This window comes from Dipteris shenzhenensis, chromosome 29, assembly GCF_047967505.1.
Source record: "Dipteris shenzhenensis isolate YYH24624 ecotype China chromosome 29, Dip_SZ_1.0, whole genome shotgun sequence".
Taxonomy (NCBI): Eukaryota; Viridiplantae; Streptophyta; class Polypodiopsida; order Gleicheniales; family Dipteridaceae; genus Dipteris; species Dipteris shenzhenensis.
Window position 1 is genome coordinate 48,649,847 of NC_141624.1, and position 23,355 is coordinate 48,673,201.

The 23,355-nt window shown below is 44.4% G+C and overlaps 1 protein-coding gene across 3 annotated transcripts in view; it reads right to left on the reverse strand.

Annotated features, from left to right (window-relative positions):
• SOS4 (pfkB-like carbohydrate kinase family protein) overlaps positions 1 to 23,355 on the reverse strand; it is a 199,994-nt gene that overhangs the window by 157,731 nt on the left and 18,908 nt on the right. For all 3 annotated transcript variants that reach the window (XM_087400421.1, XM_087400423.1, XM_087400422.1), the window contains exons 3-5: positions 11,188 to 11,281; positions 4,310 to 4,414; positions 4,010 to 4,093 (exon numbers count right to left, since the gene is read on the reverse strand). In XM_087400421.1, the coding sequence (XP_087256547.1) occupies positions 4,010 to 4,093; positions 4,310 to 4,414; positions 11,188 to 11,281 (283 nt within the window). The remainder of the gene's footprint in view (positions 1 to 4,009; positions 4,094 to 4,309; positions 4,415 to 11,187; positions 11,282 to 23,355) is intronic.

A 23,355-nucleotide genomic window follows, 5' to 3' on the forward strand; every position in this document is an offset into this window, starting at 1 on the left:
AGATGTCTGGCCAAGACAAATTTCTGCCTCCTAAAAGATGTGCCTCGGCTCCTAGCCTCCAAACAAGACTGCCCCACCTTCTCGGATGTGCATTAGTTCACCAACAGGAGCGCCTCACCTTCTCGAGCAAGAATCGGGTCACAATTGGTGCGCCTCACCCTCCAACACTCGAATTGATACAATAACAATTACGCCTCACCTTGATTCACAACTGCGTGCTAGCCTTGGACCGTTTCCACCAAGGAAAGTGAAAATCTTATGCTCTAATGCCACTGAAACCAATCGCGGTTCTTTCCCGTAACAAAATAGATAGAAAAACAAGAAACCTTCGTGATAGAAATAATCAAACGCAGACTGAAAGCTCAAAGCTGAATATACAATCACTTATCCTATAGAGCTTCACAAAAGAGCGTGGGGAAAGAGAAGAAAGAAACACCACGAGCAACATTAGGTCCCAAATATAAGGGCTGGACCCTCTTGAAGGTCTTTATTGCAATAGAAAATACTATGTACAACTGGCTCTGAGATGAGCATGAAGCTAAGCACAACTCTTGAATGAGTGTGGGAGGCCTAGAGCCTTTCTTTTAAAGACTAGGCCTAGCAAAAAGCTCGAGCCTGCTTTCTAAAAGCTACTTTTAGCTTTTGTGATTTCTAAATGTTGCTTTTATACAAAATAGGCTTTCTTGCTTTTTGCCCACCATGGGACCACAGTTTTTAGAACTATGTGGGGCCTTCTTTAATGGTGCCATCTTCCTAGTTCTTTTTAACCTTGTGGGATCTGCTTTTTGGCACTAGATCCATCCATCATTTGTGAGCCTTTGTGCCTCTTTCAAGTCCTACACAAATACCAACACTTTAACCCGTTAAAGGTTAGCAAAATGCATGCATTCCTAGTTCTTAGACTAATCCTAGTCCCTTGTGGGCGTACCCACAGTTCTCTTTTACTAATGCAAAGAAAAAGTAAAACAAAGCTTATTCTAGTTAACCAAAGTCAACTTGTTTAACCATTGTCGATGCAATAAACATTCCTCTTTATGTCTTGGGAGAAGTACCGATTTTGTGACAGTTATTCAGAGCTGAGGCAGAATCTCAACTTGGAGTCTTCACATAAACTATAGAGGACGTCAAGAGCTATATTTTTGCTCTCACATCGCTTCAATCTGAGTTTTCTATCAAAATTTATAGCTTCTGCAAAATCTGGCCAAATTTGAGTCAATGATGGAATATCTGCCTTTTCCGTGTTACTTCGTTTTTGTCATTGCATTTCTCTACTGCGGTATTTGAGACTATCAAGGAGCACAAAGCAAGGAGCAGTAGCCAGAGAACAGAAAACAAAGTGAAACAAAGAGAGCGCATCGAAGTAAAGAAGCAAGCAACAAAGCAACAAAACAAGGAACCTCTTCAAGCCATGTGCTAGAAATGATACCTAGAAATCTCTGTTTCAAAATCCATTTGTTTGTAAGATTCAAAAGGGTCCAAAACTCTTTCTTCCTACTTGCAATCCCTGTTTCTGTGAGACAATTTTGTGTGGAAAGAAGCTGCAATATAAAGAAATCTCAATGAAGGTTCTCTGAAGGTTTTTCCAAAGTGAGAGAGAAGGCCTCTCTGTATGATGTGTTACTTTGATTTTTTGGCACCTTTCCCTTTGTAAAAGTCCAAAAAAGAGGTCAAACACAACATTGACTTTATGATTTACCCAAATGTTTGGTCCTCTTTTCACTTGAAGGGAGCTGGTATGTCTTGAGATTCTAGATTATCAATTGTAAATCTGTATGTGAAGACAAATCGAAAAGGAAAAGGACATTTTCTCTTGGTGATGATTATGTTCTAAGTGTAAAGTCTAACCTAAGTGGTTGAACTCATTGGATATTGAGTGCGGCTTCATCTCTGATTTCCTCTACATGCAACAAGCATCGTCTTGATTATTATTGTCGGAAAGACTCATGGCTCCTAAGGGAAAGTATTTCAGCAAAAAGATCACAAGCATCAAAATCTTTACAAGGATGTATCTCAAGCAACCTTCTTTGTTTCTTGATGCTCTTATGGTCACCTTACATATTTCCATGTGTGAGATTGAATTACTTTTGTCATCACAACTTTGTGGTGCATCCACATCGGTTGTGTGTGAAATCTTGGTGGCTTTCTTCATCGACATGGCATGAGTGGCAACATGCTGATATACAATTGTGTAATCTATTTTGTAAACATTCTCTTTAGCCCGTAGGCATTTGGTTCTTAGTGAGTCTTAGTGGTTCCTAGGTCAAGGACTGGTACGAATTCTTGATCAAGAGTGAGTGTTCAGAAATGAATGATCATAGCGTCCTTAGTGATTCTATGTGATAAGTCTATGTGGGAAATACGTTTTGAGTAGGTTGTCTAAGGTTTTAATAGTGTGCTAGGCTTATGACACATGCGAGTGCTAGGTGGCAACTAATTGGAGTCACCTCATTGCACATGAGACACTTGGAGGTGGAGTGCTTGGCGTGGGACACGTTTGCCTATTTAAGGTCTTGTACATGAGTGTGTGAGATATCTTCGTGACTTGTATTCTCTTTGTGAACAATAGAAACTTGCTTTGTGACACCTTGCCTCTACATCCGCATTAGCTTCTCTCTCTCAATTGTAACAGGATGAACTGTAAAAAACAGCCATCAGTCTAAGCCTCTGATCAGTCTCTAGTCAAATGAATATTCCCTTAAAGCTTCAAAATCTTAAGAAACAGCAACAAAATTACTCAAAAACGGTACAGGTGGATACATACCCCAAAATGCGGTAAAGGAGGCACAAACAAGAAGGGACTTTGGATTCCTGTTAGTATTCCATCAAAATCCGATGCAAACCCACATTGGCACGACAATGTTTCTGGGCCCACTTCCAGCAATTGAACACAAAATTCCTCCTTTTTTATTGTCTATTAGACCAACAGCCCTATATGCAGTCCTATTTGCAGGAAACCCACATCAGAGCGACTATATTTCCAGGCCCACTTCCATCAAGTGAACATAAAACCCCTCCTTTTTCGTTGTCTATTAGACCAACAGCCATATATGCAAGCGCCTCTTGAGCAATATATCTCAGGGAAAAAGAGTGGGTCGGATTAGAGGCCCTGATACTCGCAAGCAAGATTTGGGGGAAGAGGTGCACTCCACATGATATCATGCTTGCCAAGTTCGTAACATGACCCCTGAAGAGAGATGCCTCTTTTCAAATCATCATCTATCTTGACCGGGCTAGACGGGCTAGACAGTGGCCAGACCAATCAGGGCAGACACAGATTATTATAGAAGGCTCTCTCATTGTCCATGCAGCTCATAGCCAACAGGCCACCAGAAGGTTTGACTCTTATAAATGTCCATTGATCATCTCCCCAATCCTTGGACACCTCCTTCTTATACCTAACACAACACAAGATCATCTTGTGATCAGAGATGACTTATGGCAAGTATACAATCAACAGATACGAGTATCCCTACCACAGTGACGTGCCACTGAAATGGCCTTTTACAGAGAACATTTGCTTTACGTCAGTCAGGATGGCCAGGATGGCTTCATAAAGGCATCAGTGTACCTACAAATCCACTTCACTCACCCAGCATGAATAGCCATGAACCAAGGCCATTCATCATCCCATCAATTGCAGATTAAGACGGGACATGAGATTGCAACTACACAACACCATCAAGATTTGAGGCTATGAACTCTATGAGACATGCACAAGGTGGTGTACCTGACTTTTGACATTCTTAAATATCAAATTTAAGATTTTAAGTCAATGACCAAAGAACAGCTAGGCTTAATTTCGTAAGGACACCAAGAAACACAAAAGTGAAACACAAGCAAAAGGGGATAGGGAAACAGACTGCAAAGAAACTTTAGGATCAACAAAAATAGAATACCGAGAATTCCAAGTGCTGAGATAAAAAACATAGAGACTGATACTTGCACCCTATTTAAGCACCCCCCCCCCCAAAAAAAGGTTAAATTTCAACAAAAAGAAGCAAGAGTATACCATAGATCAAGTTGGGATTGATAGACCTTAGCTTCTCCACCACACGGAGAACACATTCCAAGAACGATAAAGAGCCAATATACCCTGTCATTTGAGCCTTTTTAAAAATGTGATCTTATGCCAGCAAACAAAATTGCAAGAACTCATCACAATCAGATCAAGAAAATAATGGCATCTGTGTAACAACAAGCAAAAGTAATAACCTGACTTCCAATCTTGTGAAATGTAAGCTTTTAAAAGAAAACTACAAGGGGCAGCAAAATGATCCAGTCTAAAAGAACGTGATAACATCATGGCCACCTGTTAAGAGATGTGTATAGTGGAGAAGATCATTTGCCTCCAAGCCCTCTATCAAGTTCCACAACTCCTCTCCGTTCAATACCTGACCACGCCACACTGGATAACCTGCACATTATCTTCTCCAAATCACCTTCCATAGAGGCAAAACAGCATAAAGATCACCTACATGTCAATTCCAAATATTGGAGATGATAAGTGAATGCAAATTTTCTAATCCCACAAACACAAACCACCTAAGCATTCATCTATCCCACACACTTTGCAAAGCCTTGAGTTGACAACATGATCAATATTTTGGTAGAAACTCATCCTCACCCTACAATAGCGGAAAAACTTTGCTTGATGAGTTAGTTCAGTTCACAGCTTGCTGTCATTTAGACTATCCAAACTCTACCGAAATAAAGATAGCTATCTGTTGTGAGTCCCAAAGCCACAAACCAGGTCACTACCTAGGTATACTAGCTTGTAAGTGGCCCTTACGGTAAATTTGCCGCAAGAATGTAATGGTAGGCCAAGAGAAGCTACAACATCTACTTAACTTCAAGAGCCCTTGTAAGAAGGTTATAGCATAGATTGCGTCCAGCCAAGAGAAGTAGCTGCAAACTCTACTATCAAGACTCTTTGAGGATAGCGATCCGGCAGTCCCCCATTATCGATGAGTGGGTAGGTTGAGGGCATACCTAGAGAGGGCCGCATCTGCACTCTGTGATCTGCAGGAAGATCCAAAGGTTACCATTATCTTTTCAAGGATGGGTTCATACCCCTCTCTAGTTTCCAGTCTTAAAAGGATCAGAAATGTTTGTCAACTTTCATTCATGAGGATGCCCGGCACAAAGAACATCAAGGCACACAGGCAAGATCAGGTGCTCAGCCAGATTCCACTTAGAGTGTGATCACTCAGTTTTTCCAGCTATATAGCACTGACCAATAACAGGCGGCATAGCCAAGGCCCAAAGTGAGAGACAGCAAACTTGCCAGCAGATCGATGCACAAATCAGGCTTGAGGATCTCCCTACATGTTCACTAAACCAGAGACACGGTCATGGGTATGATAATGGCACTTTTCCAATGCAGGGCCACAGCTAGGAGACCACACACTTTTTTTTTTTGGTGAAATCATTGATTGATTATATTATATGAGTAGTAACCTCAAAGAAAGGTTCTACAATTACATCAATTGAAAATTTCAGTATATGCCAAAAAGACCTCATGATCTATGCAGCGGGTCTGCAAGCAATCAAAGAAAGATTGCTGCAGAGAACGCCTAAAAAAGCCAAACAGAGAGAAAGTAGGATCACCAAAGACTTTACAATTCCTATATGTCCATAAAGTCCATAGTGCCCATTAGCGAACCCAAACGAAAAAAAGATGAAACTTCGGTCTGGATGGATGAAACCCAAATAGCCAGAAGAACTTCCCAAACGGAACAGTTGGGAATCTCGCTCGCAGGTGCTGTCGAAGTAGATCAAAAAACTCAGGAGAGCACGGACAATGCCAAAACAAGTGAGGCACACTCTCCGAAGAAGCAGAACATCTATGGCAAAGTGTAGGAGCAATGTGTCGATGAGCTAATAGCTGTCCAGATGGAAACACTCCCAAAAGAACTCGCCAAAACAAAACCTGTTGCCGAAGCGGTGCTTTATAGGCCCAAAGTTGCTGTAATCTTTTCCTCCACCACTTGGCTGAGCGATGCATTCGCCAAACAGAATCACCTCTCTCTAAAACCCAAGGTTGAGGCAAAAGAATTTTATACAATGCAGGTACAGTAATCTGAGATAGCCTCAAAGGACAAGAAGAGGACCCTGGAGAAGTCAAAGTCCAATCTTCCAGTCGGTCCTGGAGTTCCAAAGGAGGAATCGGAACAAAGAACGAAAGCATAGAAGTAATTTGTCGCCACAAAGGACGATAATGAGAGCCCAATCCATATGTAGTGGCTGCTAGAGAAAAGGGGAGCACAGTACCAGCATCATCTATAACATCAGCAACCGAGGTGATGCCTTTAAATGAAACAAAGTAGGAACGTCGAGGTTCCTGTAAAGCCAAGGGAGGCTGAAAGACTTTCGACCAGTGAATGCTTTCAGCTCTCAAAGAATTCCCAAGCAAAGATTGTCGTCCATTCCATTCCAAATGAGAAAGAATCCAAATGAGAAAGAACATGCTTCCAGTCAAGAAGCAAGCGGGAGACAAAAGGGCATCCACGCAAAGTGCCATCAGTACAGTCAAAAAAGAAATCCCAGTGATCGAGTTGCCAATGACCAAACGCAGAAATACTGATATGAGTGACCAGAGTCCTAATCATAAGAGCCCAAGGCTGATCACCTTGCAAAAATTGCAGCAACATTTTCCCCCTGTGGGCAAGAATATGCACATGAATATCCGTGATGTTCAATCCACCATGCATCTTGGGAGAACAAATGTGATGCATCGAAAGCAGCCTGAGACTTTTTCTGCCATGTTTAGATCGCCAGAAGAGTTCCATAAAGACAAACATGAAAGATGTAAGGTCTGCCTTAGTGAACATGATCAATGGCAAGTAAAATTGAATATATGCCACAAGGATGGACTGCACTATTCTAAGACGAACATGCAAAGGCCAGGTTGCCAGTTTCCAATACTCAAGCTTTTTCCGAAGCTTAGCCAAAACCCAATCAGTTTGTTGTCGGCAAGTGAGTTCCCACCCCAAAGAGTAACCAAGATGACGAACAAACTGAGTGGGTGGAATGATATCCCCGGGCCATAATAGACTATGCCAGTCTTTGGAATGCAAAGGGAGCAGCTTAGACTTCTGAAGATTAACATGAAGACCACCTGCCAAACCATAAATAGAGAGGGCCTGCATCAAGGCACCAAGATCATGGGGCGTATTCTTCGGGGTAAAGAAAGAATCATCAGCATAAGCTTGAGCAACCATGCTGCGATTAGCATCCAATTCCAAGCCATGAAGTGATCCTGTAGCCACAAGATGATCAATATATTGCAGCATAGGATGAGTAGCAATGGCATACAGTAAAGCACTAAGAGGGCATCCCTGGCGGACCGAACAACGAAGAGTCCACTCATCAGAGATATCCCCAGAGATAATGCAAGTCGCATTGCTATCTCTCTAAAGCCAGTAAATAACTTGCTGCATTTTTTGTCCAAACCCCAAAGCTCGCATAGTTTGCGAGATGAAATCCAATTGAACTGTGTCAAAGGCTTTTGCAATATCTACCTACAAGAGTAGGACATCCTACTGCATGTATTTGGCATATTCAATCCCAATATAAGCATTGGCAATGTTATCTGTGATATGGCAACGTGGAACAAAGCCATATTGGGAGGGATGCAACCCATCGTGCAAATAACCTTTAATCCGATCAACCACCATTTTGGCAATGATCTTGTAAATGACTCGCATGAGTGTGATTGGCCTCCAATCACCCAGTGAATCACATAGCTGCTTTTTTGGAATCAGCTTGAGAAGACCCTTTTTCCATGACAAAGGCATCTGCTGATTTTGCCATGCTGTATTTACCATTTGCAGCAAGGTGAATTTAAGAAGATCCCAGAATGCAAGAAAAAATTCAACAGTGAGACCATCCCATCCTGGAGATTTCCATCTGCCACACGATCTCAATGCATCAGACAATTCCCTTTCAGTGAAGGATGTTCAAGTTCCAAAGCCTGAGCATCAGACAGAATTGGATGAACATGCTGCAAAAGAAGCTGACGTGCAGACACAACCCAAGGAGAAAGAGTATCCAGATGCCCAAAATGAGTGGAGAAGTGCTGCACACATAAATCAGCAAGCTCTGAACGAGATGTTGACCAAGAACCATCAGGCATCTGGATCCGACAGATATTGGCAGCCTGTCTTTTGTAGTGTAAACTCTTAAAAAATTGCTTGGAAGAGCAGCCTTTATCCAAAAATGCCCGTTGTCTGGATCGAGTTTCCCATTTAGCAAGCTTTCTACTATCATTAGATTGAAGAGAGAATTGATCCTGACATAAGAGCATGCTTTCCTCTGAAGACAAAGGGCGAAGATGAGCAAGCTCAGTCAAACTCTGACATGTAAATTTGGCATGTGCTACAGTCTCCCTTGTGGCTTGCATATAGGATTTGCCATGATCTCGAATAACTGCTTGCATCCGAGCAACAAAAGCCTGCCAGGCATAATCCAAACCAATGCATATCTGACAAGAGAGAGACTGAATAGCATCAGAGACCAAGGCTTTAAAGTCAGCATGCTCCAGATAACTATTATTAATCAGCAAAAGCCTTCGACAAGGCAATCTGTCAGTGGGAAATTCATGTAAGGAAAGCCTCAACCAAAGAGGAGCATGATCCGAATGTGTGAAAGCATGATCAACCCAAATTTGACAAGTAAAGGCATCACAATGCTGTGGATCAATTTGATACCATCTGTCCAAGCGTGCCCAATAAGAAGATTGAGCATTATGCTGAAAGGTATAACCCGGAAGCATGGGTTGTAATTCCTTCCAGAGATCAACCAGGCGCAACTGAAGCAAAAAATCAAACCATGCCTGTGTTTCAGAAGCCAACATATGAGTGTGGCCTGAGGTGTTGTCACCCGATTGAGGGGCATTATTAAAGTCGCCACAAATGAAGGCATGTTGTCGCCATGGATAAGTATGCATGGTAGCCCAGATCAAAGCTCTATCACGAGAAGACTGGGGGGCATAAACCGATGCAAATTCAAAAATTTCCCCTTAAACAAGGCATTGAACAATAATCCATCTACCATGGCAATCATTGAGAGCCACAACAGGTTGAAGGTCGTGCTTTACCAAAAAATCCACACCAGAAAAGGAGTGCTCTCCAGCATAGAAGATATCATAACCAGCAAAATGGCCTATTTGACCAGCATACATATGCTGATTATGCTCTTGCAAAGCAATTATATCAGGCTGCAATTGCCTGATATACATCCAAACCAGTTTCCATTTGCGACCATCACACATTCCCTGTACATTGAGAGTAACACACTTCACATGATCAAGCATATTTACAGTTATGGGACAAGTATGTACAGCAACTAATGGGCTGTCTACGTCTACATTTCTGGTAGCATGGTTCACAGAGGGTGGGCATGCTTTTTCCATAGACCCAGTGTCACCAGCTTACAGGATCCATGACCACCACGTCTCCCGGATAGAGGCCTTTGACGCTGCACCACCCACCCGTTCACGACCGACATTCTCACCAATAGTGTCTAGGAGACGGTGGCCAGCATCATTGCCTAGTTGTTCGTTGCAGCCAGGTGATGGGGGGACCGGTGATGACTCCGACGGCTACCCTGGTGGCGATCTGGCAGGATATCATTTTCACGTTGCGTGCTACTTGGGAGCGTGGCACTCCAAGTTTGAGAGGGACTAGCGAAAGGCGGGACCACTTTTGCAAGGTTTGGCCTGTAGATATTTTTTACACTTTCTGCAGGAGATATATGTTGGATGTATAGACCACCTCTGTAGTTGTTATCCCCTACCTATAGGCAGTGAGCTAGCGCCCTGGGAACAGGCTGGTTTTTCTTCTAACAGCCTCTCCATTGTATTTACTAGTTATTTCAGTTCCTTACGGAGGCTAAAAGCACTAGGGTTTCATTCTCAAGCATTAATAGAAGTTTCTTTTCTCCGGAAAAAGAAGCTTACCTTTATCCGCTTCTTTGATCCCGCTCATACTACATAGATCATATGGTTCTACTCTCCTCATCAGTCGAGGGTCTCTAGCGACATTTTGATGCACTCCAATCTTTTTGTGAGACACGAGATCTAATGGTTGACCTTGGTAAAACCAAGGTCATGAACTTCAACACATCTTGACCAGCCACACATTGAGACCAGTTGACCTTCAAGCAAAGATCCAGAGAGTACAACATGACAAACTCGCCCTCACATGGACTCTCACATGACGACCGCAAACAGCTTGCCTTTCCTATTTATCTTGGGGATACAGAGCAATGGAGTGATGGCAGCGCTTGTCAAACAATGTTCTATCTCCCAAGGTTACAGAGGAGGAGAAAGAGGCCTGACACACTGATCAGGCTGAGCACCAGCAGCACCCAATTACTTAATCCTTCCTGGAGGACGCCAGCCCTACCAGATCCAGAGCCACTATCACCCAAGATCATCTCTTCTACTCCACCGACTGGTGAAGTTGGTCCCACAAATAGCATACACAAATCCCATCAATGTTCTAAAAAGGGACTTTTCTATAGGGGCATGGAATGTTGTTTTATACTAGCTATCCTTATCGGCATTGACTCCCTTGGTGTCCACAAGTGCTTGCGTTCTTAAAGGAGACCCTTCTACGGGGGCACGGAATCGCTTTCTCATACTAGTTATCCTTATCATTTTATCAATAACGCCTTGTATAAATTGAATATACCCAATATAGCCTTTCTCCTACTTAAGAAACATATGCCAGATCTTCTTCGCCTAGAGTTCCTCTTGATTTAAAATCTTTTAGGCATGCCCTTTGTGCTCCTCCAAGATTGTCTTCCAAATTATCCGGAACTTGTAAACACTCAAAGCAAACAACAAAATACATAAAAGACAGTGCACTCACACCATTACTATGCCTTCAATAAATTGCAAAGATATTAAAATTTTTAAAATGCAAGCTTTGCATTTGTAAACAAAAACATTCACCAATCCAAATCACTTAGTCTTTTTGTTGAAAAACACATGTTCTTGCAAGGGGCATCTTTGGCAAAGGCCAATATGGATGCAAACGAATCAAACCATGTAATGCTGCATCAACTTGAGCAACAAGCCAATATAGAATACAATAAGCTTTGTGACTTCTCCACAAAACTTGATTAACGACTTTGTTGGGCATAGAGATTTTAATCCACAACAATTATGATGTCCATACTAGCCTGTGTGATTGGAAAACTGAACAGAGTTTATAGGATCCACATCAAACCCTAGAAGTTGCAGAGGAAAAACGGCTGCCTTATTTCCAACATATCCCTGTTGTCCCATTCAAACATGGCAATATTAAAACCTCTCTCTCTCTTTCTCTCTCTCTCTCTCTCTCTCTCTCTTCACACCGACTCCATATCGAGAGTGGGCATGTGAAATCAAGGATTCAGAGACACAGAAAATGATACAGAAATTATGGCAACACCCAAGGGCGAAAATGCAGTTCTACAAACAGGAAATTAATCTGGTGGACAGCTATCCACCAGAAAGACATATCGATGTTTAAAAGGCATCTAATCTGCAGAATGAGAACCAGTTCACATGATCTAGAGTTAGAGATGTCGAGCCAATGCACACATCAGACAAAACTAAGGGGACAGGATAGGCAACCTGAGAAGGCAACCTGAGAAATCTGTTGGAGCAGCCAGCCAAAAAGCTGGGAAGCTACTTAAAAGAAGTCTTGGACCACCACAACAAAGCACTAGGCACACTAAAGGGTTTCATGCGGATTCTAATACAATCATATCATATCATATAATCTCTCTCGTTTGCTGCTCGTCCGCTCACGCCATCGTTCCTCTCACCATCCTTATTGCATGTGACCATGGGTGACCTTCGCTGCTGCATGTGACCTTCGCTGCTGCTGCTCACCATCGCCAACGCTGTTGCTCCCTCTCCATTGTCAATGCTGCTGCTGCTCGCCAACGCAAACGCTGTGATCTACTTCTCCATTGCCAACGTTGTGATCTAAGCTGCTCGTCATCGCCAATGCCAATGCCAACGCTGAGCCCTTGCTCTCTCGCCACACCATCTCCAGCAAATAGTGCAAATAGCCTGCTCTGTTACGGAGCCACGCAAGCTACGTAAGGCCTTATGCCACCTGCCCGTCATCGCAGCTGACCGCCATCCGCCCGTCATCGCTACGCAAGGCCTTCTACCCATCATTTCTCGTAAATTCTCTCCGTCTGTCGCTGGCTCACATCCGTCACTGGCTCATCGTCGCTGGCTCACGTCCGTTGCTAGCTCATCGTACATCGTTCACGTCCCATCCGTTTCTCTCACACCCGTCTGCTCACGTTGGCCCAGCCTCTATCACTAGCCTACGCTCAGCCTCGCCATTGCTCAGCCTACGCCACCGCCATCGCTAGCCTATGCTCACCCTCAATCTACGCCACCACTACACCTACGCTCAGCCGCCTCGCCAGCCTACACTCCCGTAACACGCACCGCCTCTGCCCTTGCACCTCCCGCCTACATCTCTCGCACCTTCCACCCGCCGCTGCTCCTGCTCTATCAGCCTCCTATCTGCCATTGCTGCTCTTGCTTGCCACATGGCCTATTCGCCAATCATGGAGAGAATCATTATGCCCACATAAGGGGACCCCCACCTAGAAAAACAGCAAGAACATTTAGCTTTCTATTCGATGGCCAAGAAAAGAACAAACCTCAACACGTGCAATTGAAGCCTGAGGATGTCAATAGACGCCTCAACTGTAGTGGACTTGGAGTGGACAGCCGAGCGACTCATAAAGGGTCATCATCATCATCATCATCATCAACCACAGTCACATCTGCTTCCACAAGAGTTAATCCACTTATACCTACACCTACACCTACACCTGTGCCGAGAGGGCCTGTCTCAGCCCTACCACTGAAGTCTACTTCAACTACACCAATCAAGTCTACTTCTTTAGCTACCCCTCCTGTGATGGGCGGCGTATCGTTGGAGTCCTCTTCCTCCACTGCTTTGGAGGTTCCATCCGTTCCATCACCCATGTCACCCCCACAAGAGGTGATGCATGCAGGGCCATTATTCTCGACTTTCCCATCCCCTCTCCCGCTTAGTCAGCCACCTCTCCCTCTTACCACTGGGATTACTTCGCCACTAACTCATTCTCCCATTTCCTATCTGATTGGGACCATTGAGACCCCCATATCTGTCAGGCATCCGCTCTCCTCACTCAGCTTGCCCGACCACCACCCACTATCCTGCCACATCCTCCTACTTTTGTACCTCATCCCTTACAGTTTCAGCTCGGACAGGGTCTCATTGATCCCCTGGACAGATGGGAAACCTTACTTGTGGAGGTAAATAGTATACGAGCCAGGAAGATAGAGCTGACCTGTTATGCACAGGAGCAAGCCAGGTTCACTCAGGACTTGGCTCGGGTGGTTCAAAAGCAAGCTCGTTATATTCAAGAGCAGGCCAGTATCATCCAGGGGCTTAAGCAGGACATGATTCAGCTCAAGGAGGAGCTCTCCTCTACCCGTACAGCTACCAAGAGTACACCAGTTGTAGACGCCCAGATCGCGAGCATGCAATCAGTGATTGAGGAGACTTCCAAATGGGTCGACGTGGCCAAACGGGAACCTGCAAGGGAAACCGTTTCGGCTACCCTCATGGAGCAGCAGAGAGCCAATAAAGCTCTCAAAATCAGAGTCCGTGGGATCTCGCACATTGAGGGTACACTGATGACATATGCAACGGCTTTCGTGGCCACCACTCTGGGTGTAGATGAGCACAGGATCGAGAGGGCATGGAGGGTGGGGAGAGACCCCAACTGAGAGCAGCCCCTGATCAAACGGTTTCATGATGCTCAGGCACAACTTTCGGCTTTACAACGCAGGTCAGTTCTGCGAGTTCACCCAACGATCTCCATGGATGAGGACCTCACCCCACTACAGATTGAGGAGAGGCGCTCCCTATTGCAGCAGTGCGATCAGGCCCGTAAGGAGGGGAAGTGGGCAGTAGTACGAGATGGACGACTTCTTACAGGCCCCCGTCGGGCATCAGCTTCCCCTCCCGCATAGGGAGGCGGGGTCTATGAGACTCAAATCTCCGAGACCCTATCTTGCACCATTTGAAACTGTAATGGTACCTTATGATCACAACCAGGGAACTTCTCAAAATCCTATACAGGTCGCAACATAGTCTTTTACATAGAGACACATCAGAGTCCCGAGCGCCCACTACCAGTAGTCAACGAGTACACATGGGAGTCTGCTTACAAAGATGAGACTAGGGACACAGGGGGAGTACGAGGATCAAAAAGAGAAGCAGTTCTCTATAGATCCACCCTTTTGAGGACCATTTCAGTAGAGCAGAGAGATACACATTCTAAGTTTCTTTGGATCCGAATTCGACACATGGACAGCCGAGATTTGTTTGTTGTAGTGTACTATTTTCCACCGAAGACCTCTCACTTTGTGAGGGATATTCGAGATGAGGTTGAGGCATCTCCATTTGCAGCCCTTTATCAGTCCATTGTTAACTTCTCGAGCCACGGAGAAGTCCTCCTAGTTGGAGACTTCAATGCAAGGACAGGCGCCCATCAAATACCACTCCTTGTTTTCAAGGATGACTCCATTCTACTACCAGACATTGAGTTTGAGGACAAGGTATGCTACGGATTTTGACTGACAGACGAGGTCCCATCACACCTTATGGGCAGGCCCTATTAGACCTCGGCAGGATGCATGATCTCATTATTTATAATGGTCTTGACAGATGGCCCGCCTCGAGTGGTTTCACATGCTTCCCACATGGGGGAGGCTCTAGCGTTGTTGATTACATCATGGGATCCTGCCTTCACATCACACATCATGGACTTCACTGTAGCACCTCTTCCCCCAGGGGCTGATCATACCTACCTTTTCTTTAGCATTTCCACCCCCTGCCATTGCACAACACCTTTCACCCCACTGAGTTCTTACTCCACATATCATGATATACGCTTCGACCGTGACCACTCACCTATTTACTATCGCCATCTGTAGATACTCCTTGCTTACATTGATTTCATACCCCTATTAGAGGACTGTGCTGCCCTGATCACCCGGTCACTACACGAAGCTGCCCTTCATGCTTTCCCTCACCTCTCTCTCTCTCTCTCTCTCTCTCTCTCTCTCTCTCTCTCATCTCTCTCTCTCTGTGCAGTGCTTCTAGTCCCCCGTGTTATTCAGAGATGGTTACGGACCCCTCTCTAGCTTTCTTTATTACCCAGATCAAAGATGCCTTGTTGCCTTCATCCACGGGATCGCCAGGCACAGAGAGCAGTGCTCAAGATACAAAGGCAAGATCAGGGCACACAGCCAGACTCTACCAGAGCATGATCACGGCGTTTTTCCAACCAGATCGTAAGGACAATGGGTAGCCGATGAGGCCAAGATCCAAAGACAGTGACACAATAGACTTGACAACGGGTTGATGCATGGATCATGCTTAGAGATCTTCCCCCCATGCTCAATAGATCAGGGGCATGACTACGGGGGTTACAGTGACATTTGTCAGTCGTAGGGCCATCGCTAGGAGATCATAGCGTGTCACACGCACAAACCACTGTGAAAGCTCTATCACAGGTTTCGTATCATCACAGTGTTATTCATCAATGGGCTCCCTTTGAGCTTCCACCCAAGCCATGGGTCATGTACTAGATTTGATATGATAGGATTATGATGTATTCATTATTGGTGATAATGCCCGATTAGAGCCTCCACCCTTTCAGCTCATTGTATCAGGCTTCCTTGATTAGAGGCTCCACTTTTTCAGCTCATTGTATCAGGCTTCTTTTAGTGTGATAGACCCTTCAGTCTTTCGAAGACTTTTGATAAACTTTCTTTCTTTCTTTCTTCTCTTAAATCACCTCGCTCAGCACAACCAGGCCAGCTGCCCAGCTTGATCCCTCGCTCACCTCGATTTGGGTTTTTGCTTCTTCGGAGTAGCAGCTCATTTTGAACAATTCCATCTGCTGAGCTCGACCCTCTGCTCAGCTCCTAGGGCGCATATCCAGCTCGACCCTCACGTTTTGGAACCCACAGTTCGCATATCCAGCTCAACTGCTTAGCTCGACCCGATTTTTGGCTTCTCCAGCCGCTCACATTTTACCTGGGCACTATGGGTGGCAAGAAGGTGAAGTCGTTTGTTGAGGTCGTGGTTTCTCCCTCATTGCTTCGTACTAGCTACAAAAGTATCTACACACTATAGAGAATCAAGTCAACAAGCAACTTGGCTCTCATTCAATCAGCGAAGCAATACATCAATGTGTGAGTAACCCCCCTCTGATTGTTATGGTTAAGCTTGACTCTCATATCTCTCATGAGGTCAAGACCAAGCTAGAGAAATAAGTAGAGTCGTCTATCAAAGAGAACAAAGAAAAGAAGGCTTCAGCATTGTGTCGCCAAAGGACAACTTGAGAAAAATCCATTTAGATGGTACACATCCAGTATTAACTCTTGCAACAACAAGAGCTAGATATTCTCAGACAATCCAATAAATTGAAACGTACAAAAATATGGATAGCACAGGAACTTACTAGATCCTAACTTAGGCAAAAGGCTAGTTAGCAAAGGTGAGGTCAGCTAGAAAGGAGGGTAAGTGGGCTGTCCATTGTGAAAGCAAGGCTCTCATCAGGGATTTCAAATTGAAAGCTAAACACTCTCAATCTATAACCGATGTTAGGAAGTAGGCTTCAGGGGTGGATGCCTTTCTATTGTACCCGGGATTTTTCAGTCTCATAGACCTTTTCCTCTCCCATAGACTTTATTATAGTCTCTCTCTATCTCTCTCCCCCCCCCTCGAGGAAGAAACAGAAATCAGAGAGCTAGTCATGCTGCAGAACTTATGGCACAACCCAGGAACAAAAAATGGAATTCTACAAGCAGAGATAAACCTGATGAAGAAGTACAAAATGCAGGAATATCTCAGGGAGGATAAAAAGGCACATAATCTGCAGAATAAAAACCAGCTCCATCTAGAGGTAGAAAAGGGTAGGTGGCCCAGAGACCAAGAATCCTCAGGGAGGCAAGAATCTGTAAATCTGACCAACAGGAGAGAGAGAGAAAATGAAGAGCATACACTCCTTCACTGCAGAGCATACATGCATATCAGGGAAAAGTACAAGGAAGAGTACAACAGCAATGAACAGTCCTTATGAACCAACCAGCCCAACAACTGGGTGCATACCTTAAGGAAACTCAAGGACAACGCAGTAAAATTTTGGACATGGCCGATAGGTCGGCCAACCACATACTAACCACATAGGATTTACCAGAAAATGTATCAGTCAGATGTAAAAGAGCCACTATTATTAAGATAGTAGCTTCTAGTCCCATATATCTTGGAAATTCTCAAGCGGACTTTGATAGAATCATATTGTATCCTATAATGTCATCTCTCTCTCTCTCTCTCTCTCTCACTCACACACTTTTTTTTTTATAGTGAAAGCTTTGATTGATTATATTACAAGAATAGTCACCTCGAAAAAGAGGCACTAGAAAATACATCAACTGAAGATCTCTGTATAAGCCAAATATACATCTTGATCTATCTAGCGAGTCTGCAAGCAATGAAAGAAAGATTGCTGCAGAGAACGCTTACAGAAAGCAAACAAAGAAAATTTGGGATAACTAAAGACTTTACAATTGCGGTCTGTCCATAAAGTCCAAAGTGCCCAATAGCGAGCCTAAACAAAGAAAAGAATCCACTCACTCACACACACTTTTATTTTATTTTTTGGTAATTCCACAGTCATAATATTACAATTTCAATATTTTACAAAGAGATTCTCAAAAGAGTAGAATCTCATGCACATCAAAAACACAAGAAAACAATCTCCATGCAAGAGCTATGAAGATCACCCTCCTGACATGCGTCATAAACAAATTGCCTCAAGGAGGCTCTGAAGAACTGATATGGCTGAGTAAACTGTCTGTGCAGATACACAATGTTATGTTCAGTCCACAAAGTCCAAAGAGCCCAATATCTGATCCAAAAAAGGAGCAAAGAATATTGAGTCAGTGGAGCAAGACATCTGCCAAATAGCCAAAAAATTTTCCCAAAAGTTGAGTTAGGGAAACGAAGCCTCAAGAGTGTCCAAATCTGCTGAAGCAATGACTTTGTGCAGGGGCAATGCCAAAACAAATGAGCTATTGTCTCAGTTGGTGCAGTAAAGCGGAGTTTTTGTTTCAAAGGTAACTTAGCATGCCACAGTGCATCCAAATTCTTCCTCCACCAAGATTGTGGTTTTTGCATGTGCCACAGAGCATTGGCATGATTATGTATCCAAGGCATGGGCTGCAATAACATGTATGTTTTGATAGATGTGAGCTTACAAAGAGGTACAGGACGGAGATTCAACCCAACAGGCTGTAATTTCCATTCAGCCAATCTCTGTCTAGTTGAAAGGGGAGGGATTGGCAAGAATGGTTGCAACATATCCTTTATTTTGTTCCAAATATTCCTGTGATGCATACCTAATCCATAGGTAGCATAGCCTGAGGAAAAGATAAAAACTGCCCTTGATCATCCACCACATCAGCTATGTAATGAATTCCCCTTTTACTTAGATTATATGCCCTAACAGGCTCTTGCCATGCAAGTGAAGAGTCAAAAACAGCACTCCAGTAAATACTCTCCATGCGTAATGAGCTGGCAGCAGGATGTGGAGGATCCCACTTAATATGTGAGAGACCTGTTTCCAATCTTAGATCAAATCAGTGACAGATGGGCTGCCTGGAATCTTTCCCACATATTTGCCCAGTATGACTTCCCATATATCAATTTCCCATTTGCCATAAGCATTAGTAATCAAAGTATGACACATATCTGATAGCATAAGTGTCCATGGCTGAATCTCCTGACACATATCTGATAGTATAAGTGTCCATGGCTGAATCTCCTGAAAGAAAGTAAGCATCATTGAAATCTTTCTGGACAATACATGAAGGCTAAGGTTTAGCACATTCAGCCCTCCATTTCTCCTTGGAGAACATACTTTATCCATTCTCAACAACCTCAGTGCCTTGACTGAAGACTTAGTTTTCCAAAGTAGCTCCATAGCTTCAGACATATATGCTGAAATGTCTTGAGCAATCCTGTGTATTAGAGGCAAATAAAATTGAACATAGGCCATGACAATGGATTGCACTATCCGGAGCCTAACATGAAGAGGCCATGTAGAAATCTTCCAGTAATGCAGCTTAGCATGAAGCTTCTGAAATATCCATTTTAGCTGCTGCTTCCGAGTAACCAGCCAGCCAATAGGATAGCCCAAATGTCTGATTATTGCCTATGGCTCCATGATTTGCCCTGGCCAAAGAATAGCATGCCAATCACATTGTTTCAGAGATAGGAGTTTGGATTTTTTAAAATTAACATGAAGACCTGCTACCAAGGCAAACAGAGAAAGAGAATCCATCAAATTTTGAAGCTCTTGTGGATTGTTCTCAGGCATAAGAAAGGAATCATCTACATAAGCCTGAGCCACAAGTGAGGATGCTCGTGGAAACACACACACACACACTTTTTTTTTCTTATAGTGGAAACTTTTGATTGATTATATTACAAGAGTAGCGACCTCAAAATGAGGTAGCCGAAATTACATCAATTGAAAATTTGTGTATGCTAGATATACATCATGATGTATGCAGCGCGTCTGCAAGCAATCAAAGAAGGATTGCTGCAGAGAACACTTAAAAAAGCCAAACAAGGAAAATATAGGATCACCAAAGACTTTACAGTTTCTATCTGTCCATAAAGTCCAGAGTGCCCAATAGCGAACCCAAACAAAGAAAAGATGAAACTCCAATCTGGGTGGATGAAAACCAAAGAGCCAGAAAGACTTCCCGAAAGGATGTTAGAATTATTATTATATTCTAGCAGTGACCAATGTAATGTAATAAGTAGGTTAGGGGCACTTTTCCCTCCTTAGAGTTTTTCCCCCTAACCACAGTTAGTTCACTAACTATGGTTAGTGAAGGATAAGGTTTTGTCACTTAGACAAAACCTTTCCCTCTTCTTGTATTCAGTCACTTCATCTATTGCAAACTTATGTTCAGCTCTCTTGCTCTCTCACTCTCCTATTTCCTACATTTGGTATCAAAGCAGGACAAGCTCCCGGACCTTGCCAAGCTCAACTCCTTGCCCAAGCTCCTCCTGCAAGTTGAGCTGCCCAAGCTTCTGCTATTGCATTGTCCCTACAGCCCTACGTTTTGCTGCTCAGCCGTACAATCCACGCCCAACCCACGCTGTCATCGTCCGTACGATAGTTTCTGCCATTCCGTACAGAGCACGCAGGTCTTCGTACGAGGACTCGTTGTCTGTACAACTACTTTGGTGTTGTCCATACAGCAGTGATTTCAATCGTCTGTACATAGTACGGATTTTAGTACCAGCTTAGCACCGTACGTATCTGTCCGTACAATCTACATCAGCTTTAGCATCGTACAAGTTTGCGCCGTACAAATCTGCAGGTGCCTGACAACCTCCCGTACTATTTTGTACCCGTCCCGTCCGTACCTCCGTACAGCAACAGCATGTACCTACATCATCTGACCGTACTACTGCACACTTTACAATCCGTATAACTATTTGTTGTCCGTACAGGTATAGGTATATGCGTCGTACCACTTGCTTCTGATGTCCGTACAATCATCTACCATACAATCGTACGGACTGTCAGTCGTCCGTACAATTGTGCATCATCTATTCGTACACATGCATTCGTACAAATTACCTGCATGTTACTCTTGCAGTTGGCTAGGCAGATTTTTGGACAGATTTGAGCACATTCTGTGCATTAGGCATTTTGCAAAATTTGGGGCTTTTCGTGGATTTGTGGATTTGCCTCAATTTCAGTTCAATCTCACTCCAAAATTTGGGGCTTTTGGTTTTGCACTGCAAATTTTGCAACATTTGGGGCTTTCAGACAATTTGCCCCTTTCTGAGTCGCAATTTCTTGCAAAAACTTGGGGCTTTTTGCTTTACACAGCAATTTTGGGGCTTTCGGGCAATTTGCCCTCTTTTGGATGCAATTTCCCTGAAGAAATTAGGGCTTTTGGCATTCTGATGCAATTTGGCAGTGTACAAGCATTTTGGGACTGTTGCAAGCAATTTTGGACTCATTTTGAGTGACATTACAGACATTGGCAAATTTTGCAGTGTTTTTTGGCAGTTTTAGAGAGCATTTGCAGGATAATTGAAGTGCATTTTGAGCCTTTGACAGGCTGTGACAGTATTTGTCATTGTGGGCAGATTTTTTCTTTGCAGATTTTACTTGTGCATTTTATATCCCAGGAAGGGATTTCACTTGGTCAGTCTACTGTATTTTTTGACATTTTCTGGTATACATGGCTCTGAACAACTCCAATGAGGTGTTCGGGGTTCTCACACAAGAGGATAAGTTGGATGGCACCAACTACTCCTTGTGGAGTTTCATGGTTCGCAATATCTTGGTTGGCAGACATCTTTGGGATTATGTCAATGGAGATGAAGCAAGACCAGATACAGCGACTACACCTATCACTCCTACAGCTGGAGGCAGGGGTAGAGGTACAAATGCAGCACAGGTGGTTGGAGCAGCCGCTCCAGGAGCTCCCACAGCAGAGCAAAAAAGATGGACTCTAGAGATGCACAAGCTCTTTCAGTAATTTCTTTTTCTATCAAGAGGTTCATTATACCTCATATTCGGTCATGCAAGACATATATGGCAGCTTGGGAGATACTAGAGAGTATATTTGCAGCAAGAAATAATGCCAGGGTTTCCTTTCTGAAGCGAGAACTTTCCCATACACATATGGAGGAGGGAGATTCCATGAATTCTCACCTCAAGAGAGTTCATCAGTTTTCTCCAGCACCCTGCTGTGATTTGTATTGCTCCCTTGGAGCCATTTTCTGCCCGCCATCCGGTGGATGAATATACTCTCTCTCCGTCTATATTTATTTCTGAGTGTGTGTGTGTGTGTGTGTGTGTGTGTGTGTGTGTGTGTTGCATCTGTGATCATTTATCTGAGTTGAGTGTCTAAGAGTTGGAGAGATCTTGGGTGGAGGTTTGAGTGATTCATTCCCTCTTCTTTTCTAACATGGTATCAGAGCCATAGGCTCTCAACTCTTCTTCATCAAAGCACTCTATGGAGGAAGGAGTCCCTTGGCAAAAAGGCAATTCCGTTTTCAGCTCAGGCTAGCACGGGAGGTCACTACATCTTTTTGCTTCAGTATTTTCAGTTTGCTATTCACCAAGATGGATCAGCGTTCAGAAGCCTCTACACCCACTGCTCGTCCTTCCTCCTCCTCCAGTCATCTTCCTTCTTCTAATGTTGGAAAGGTCACCTCCCCGTCTGTAAGCCCCCAAATGAGGAGAGCATGGGGGAGGGAGACCTAGGGCAGGATGTGCCCAAGAGAGAAGGAAGAGAGGGGGCTGCCACATGGGCAGCACCTCACAGGATTGCGACCTGCAGATGGCGTCAACATGGCGAGCCATATGGCGAGGATAGTGGACAGGCGAAGGGCCTACAACAGACCCTGATAATGGCGCATAGGTTGGCGCAGCAGCAGAAGCAGAGTGAACAGCAGACATGGTGCAGGACTGCACAAACAAAGGCGCCTATGTGGAAGGCATCTGTGTGCAGATGGACAGCCTGCAACAGAGCCTACAGGTGGCCAGATGGAGCAGCAAATGGGGCTGCCAGTGGGCAGTGGCATGCCTTAAATAGGCTGAGCCCCTGCCTTGATTGGAGGACTAAAGGCCCTAGAAGTGTGGGCCAAGGGGCCCCAGTTTTGTGAGCCCTTAAAGGGCAGACTGGTCAGCCAGTCTGGTCGGCCAGTATGAATCTGGCTGGTCGGTTTTTTGACAGGCCCCTAGGCCTATAAAAGGAGGGCTTGATGCCTCACAATTTATCCAGCAGCCAGCAGTTCCAGGGCAGAAAGGAGCAGCAGGAAGCCTACTCTCTGGGCCTATCTACACGAGGTGAGAGAGTGCAACAAGGGCTGCAGACTTAGCCAGGAAGGGCTGGACCTTGGCTGTCTTCTAGGGCAGCAAGGTGCTGAGATCATCATCTTCTGGAGCAGCCATTCACAAGCAGGTTGGAGCAGTGAAACAGTTAACTTGGAGCCTACATTCAGGAGGACCAAGGGGACCTGTGTGCTGCAGACAAAACTTGGTGGGGGCTGCCCACCTAGGCTGATTCACAGGCAGTAAGGTGGAGAAGAACACACTAGACGGAAAGTCTACAGACACTCGAGGTGGAGCACGCGGGCTCGAGTCTAGAGATAACTGGCTGATAGGAGAAGGACCTTGTGGTAAGATCAGAGGACCACACCATTGGTGGGCTCTAGATCTATCTCTTTT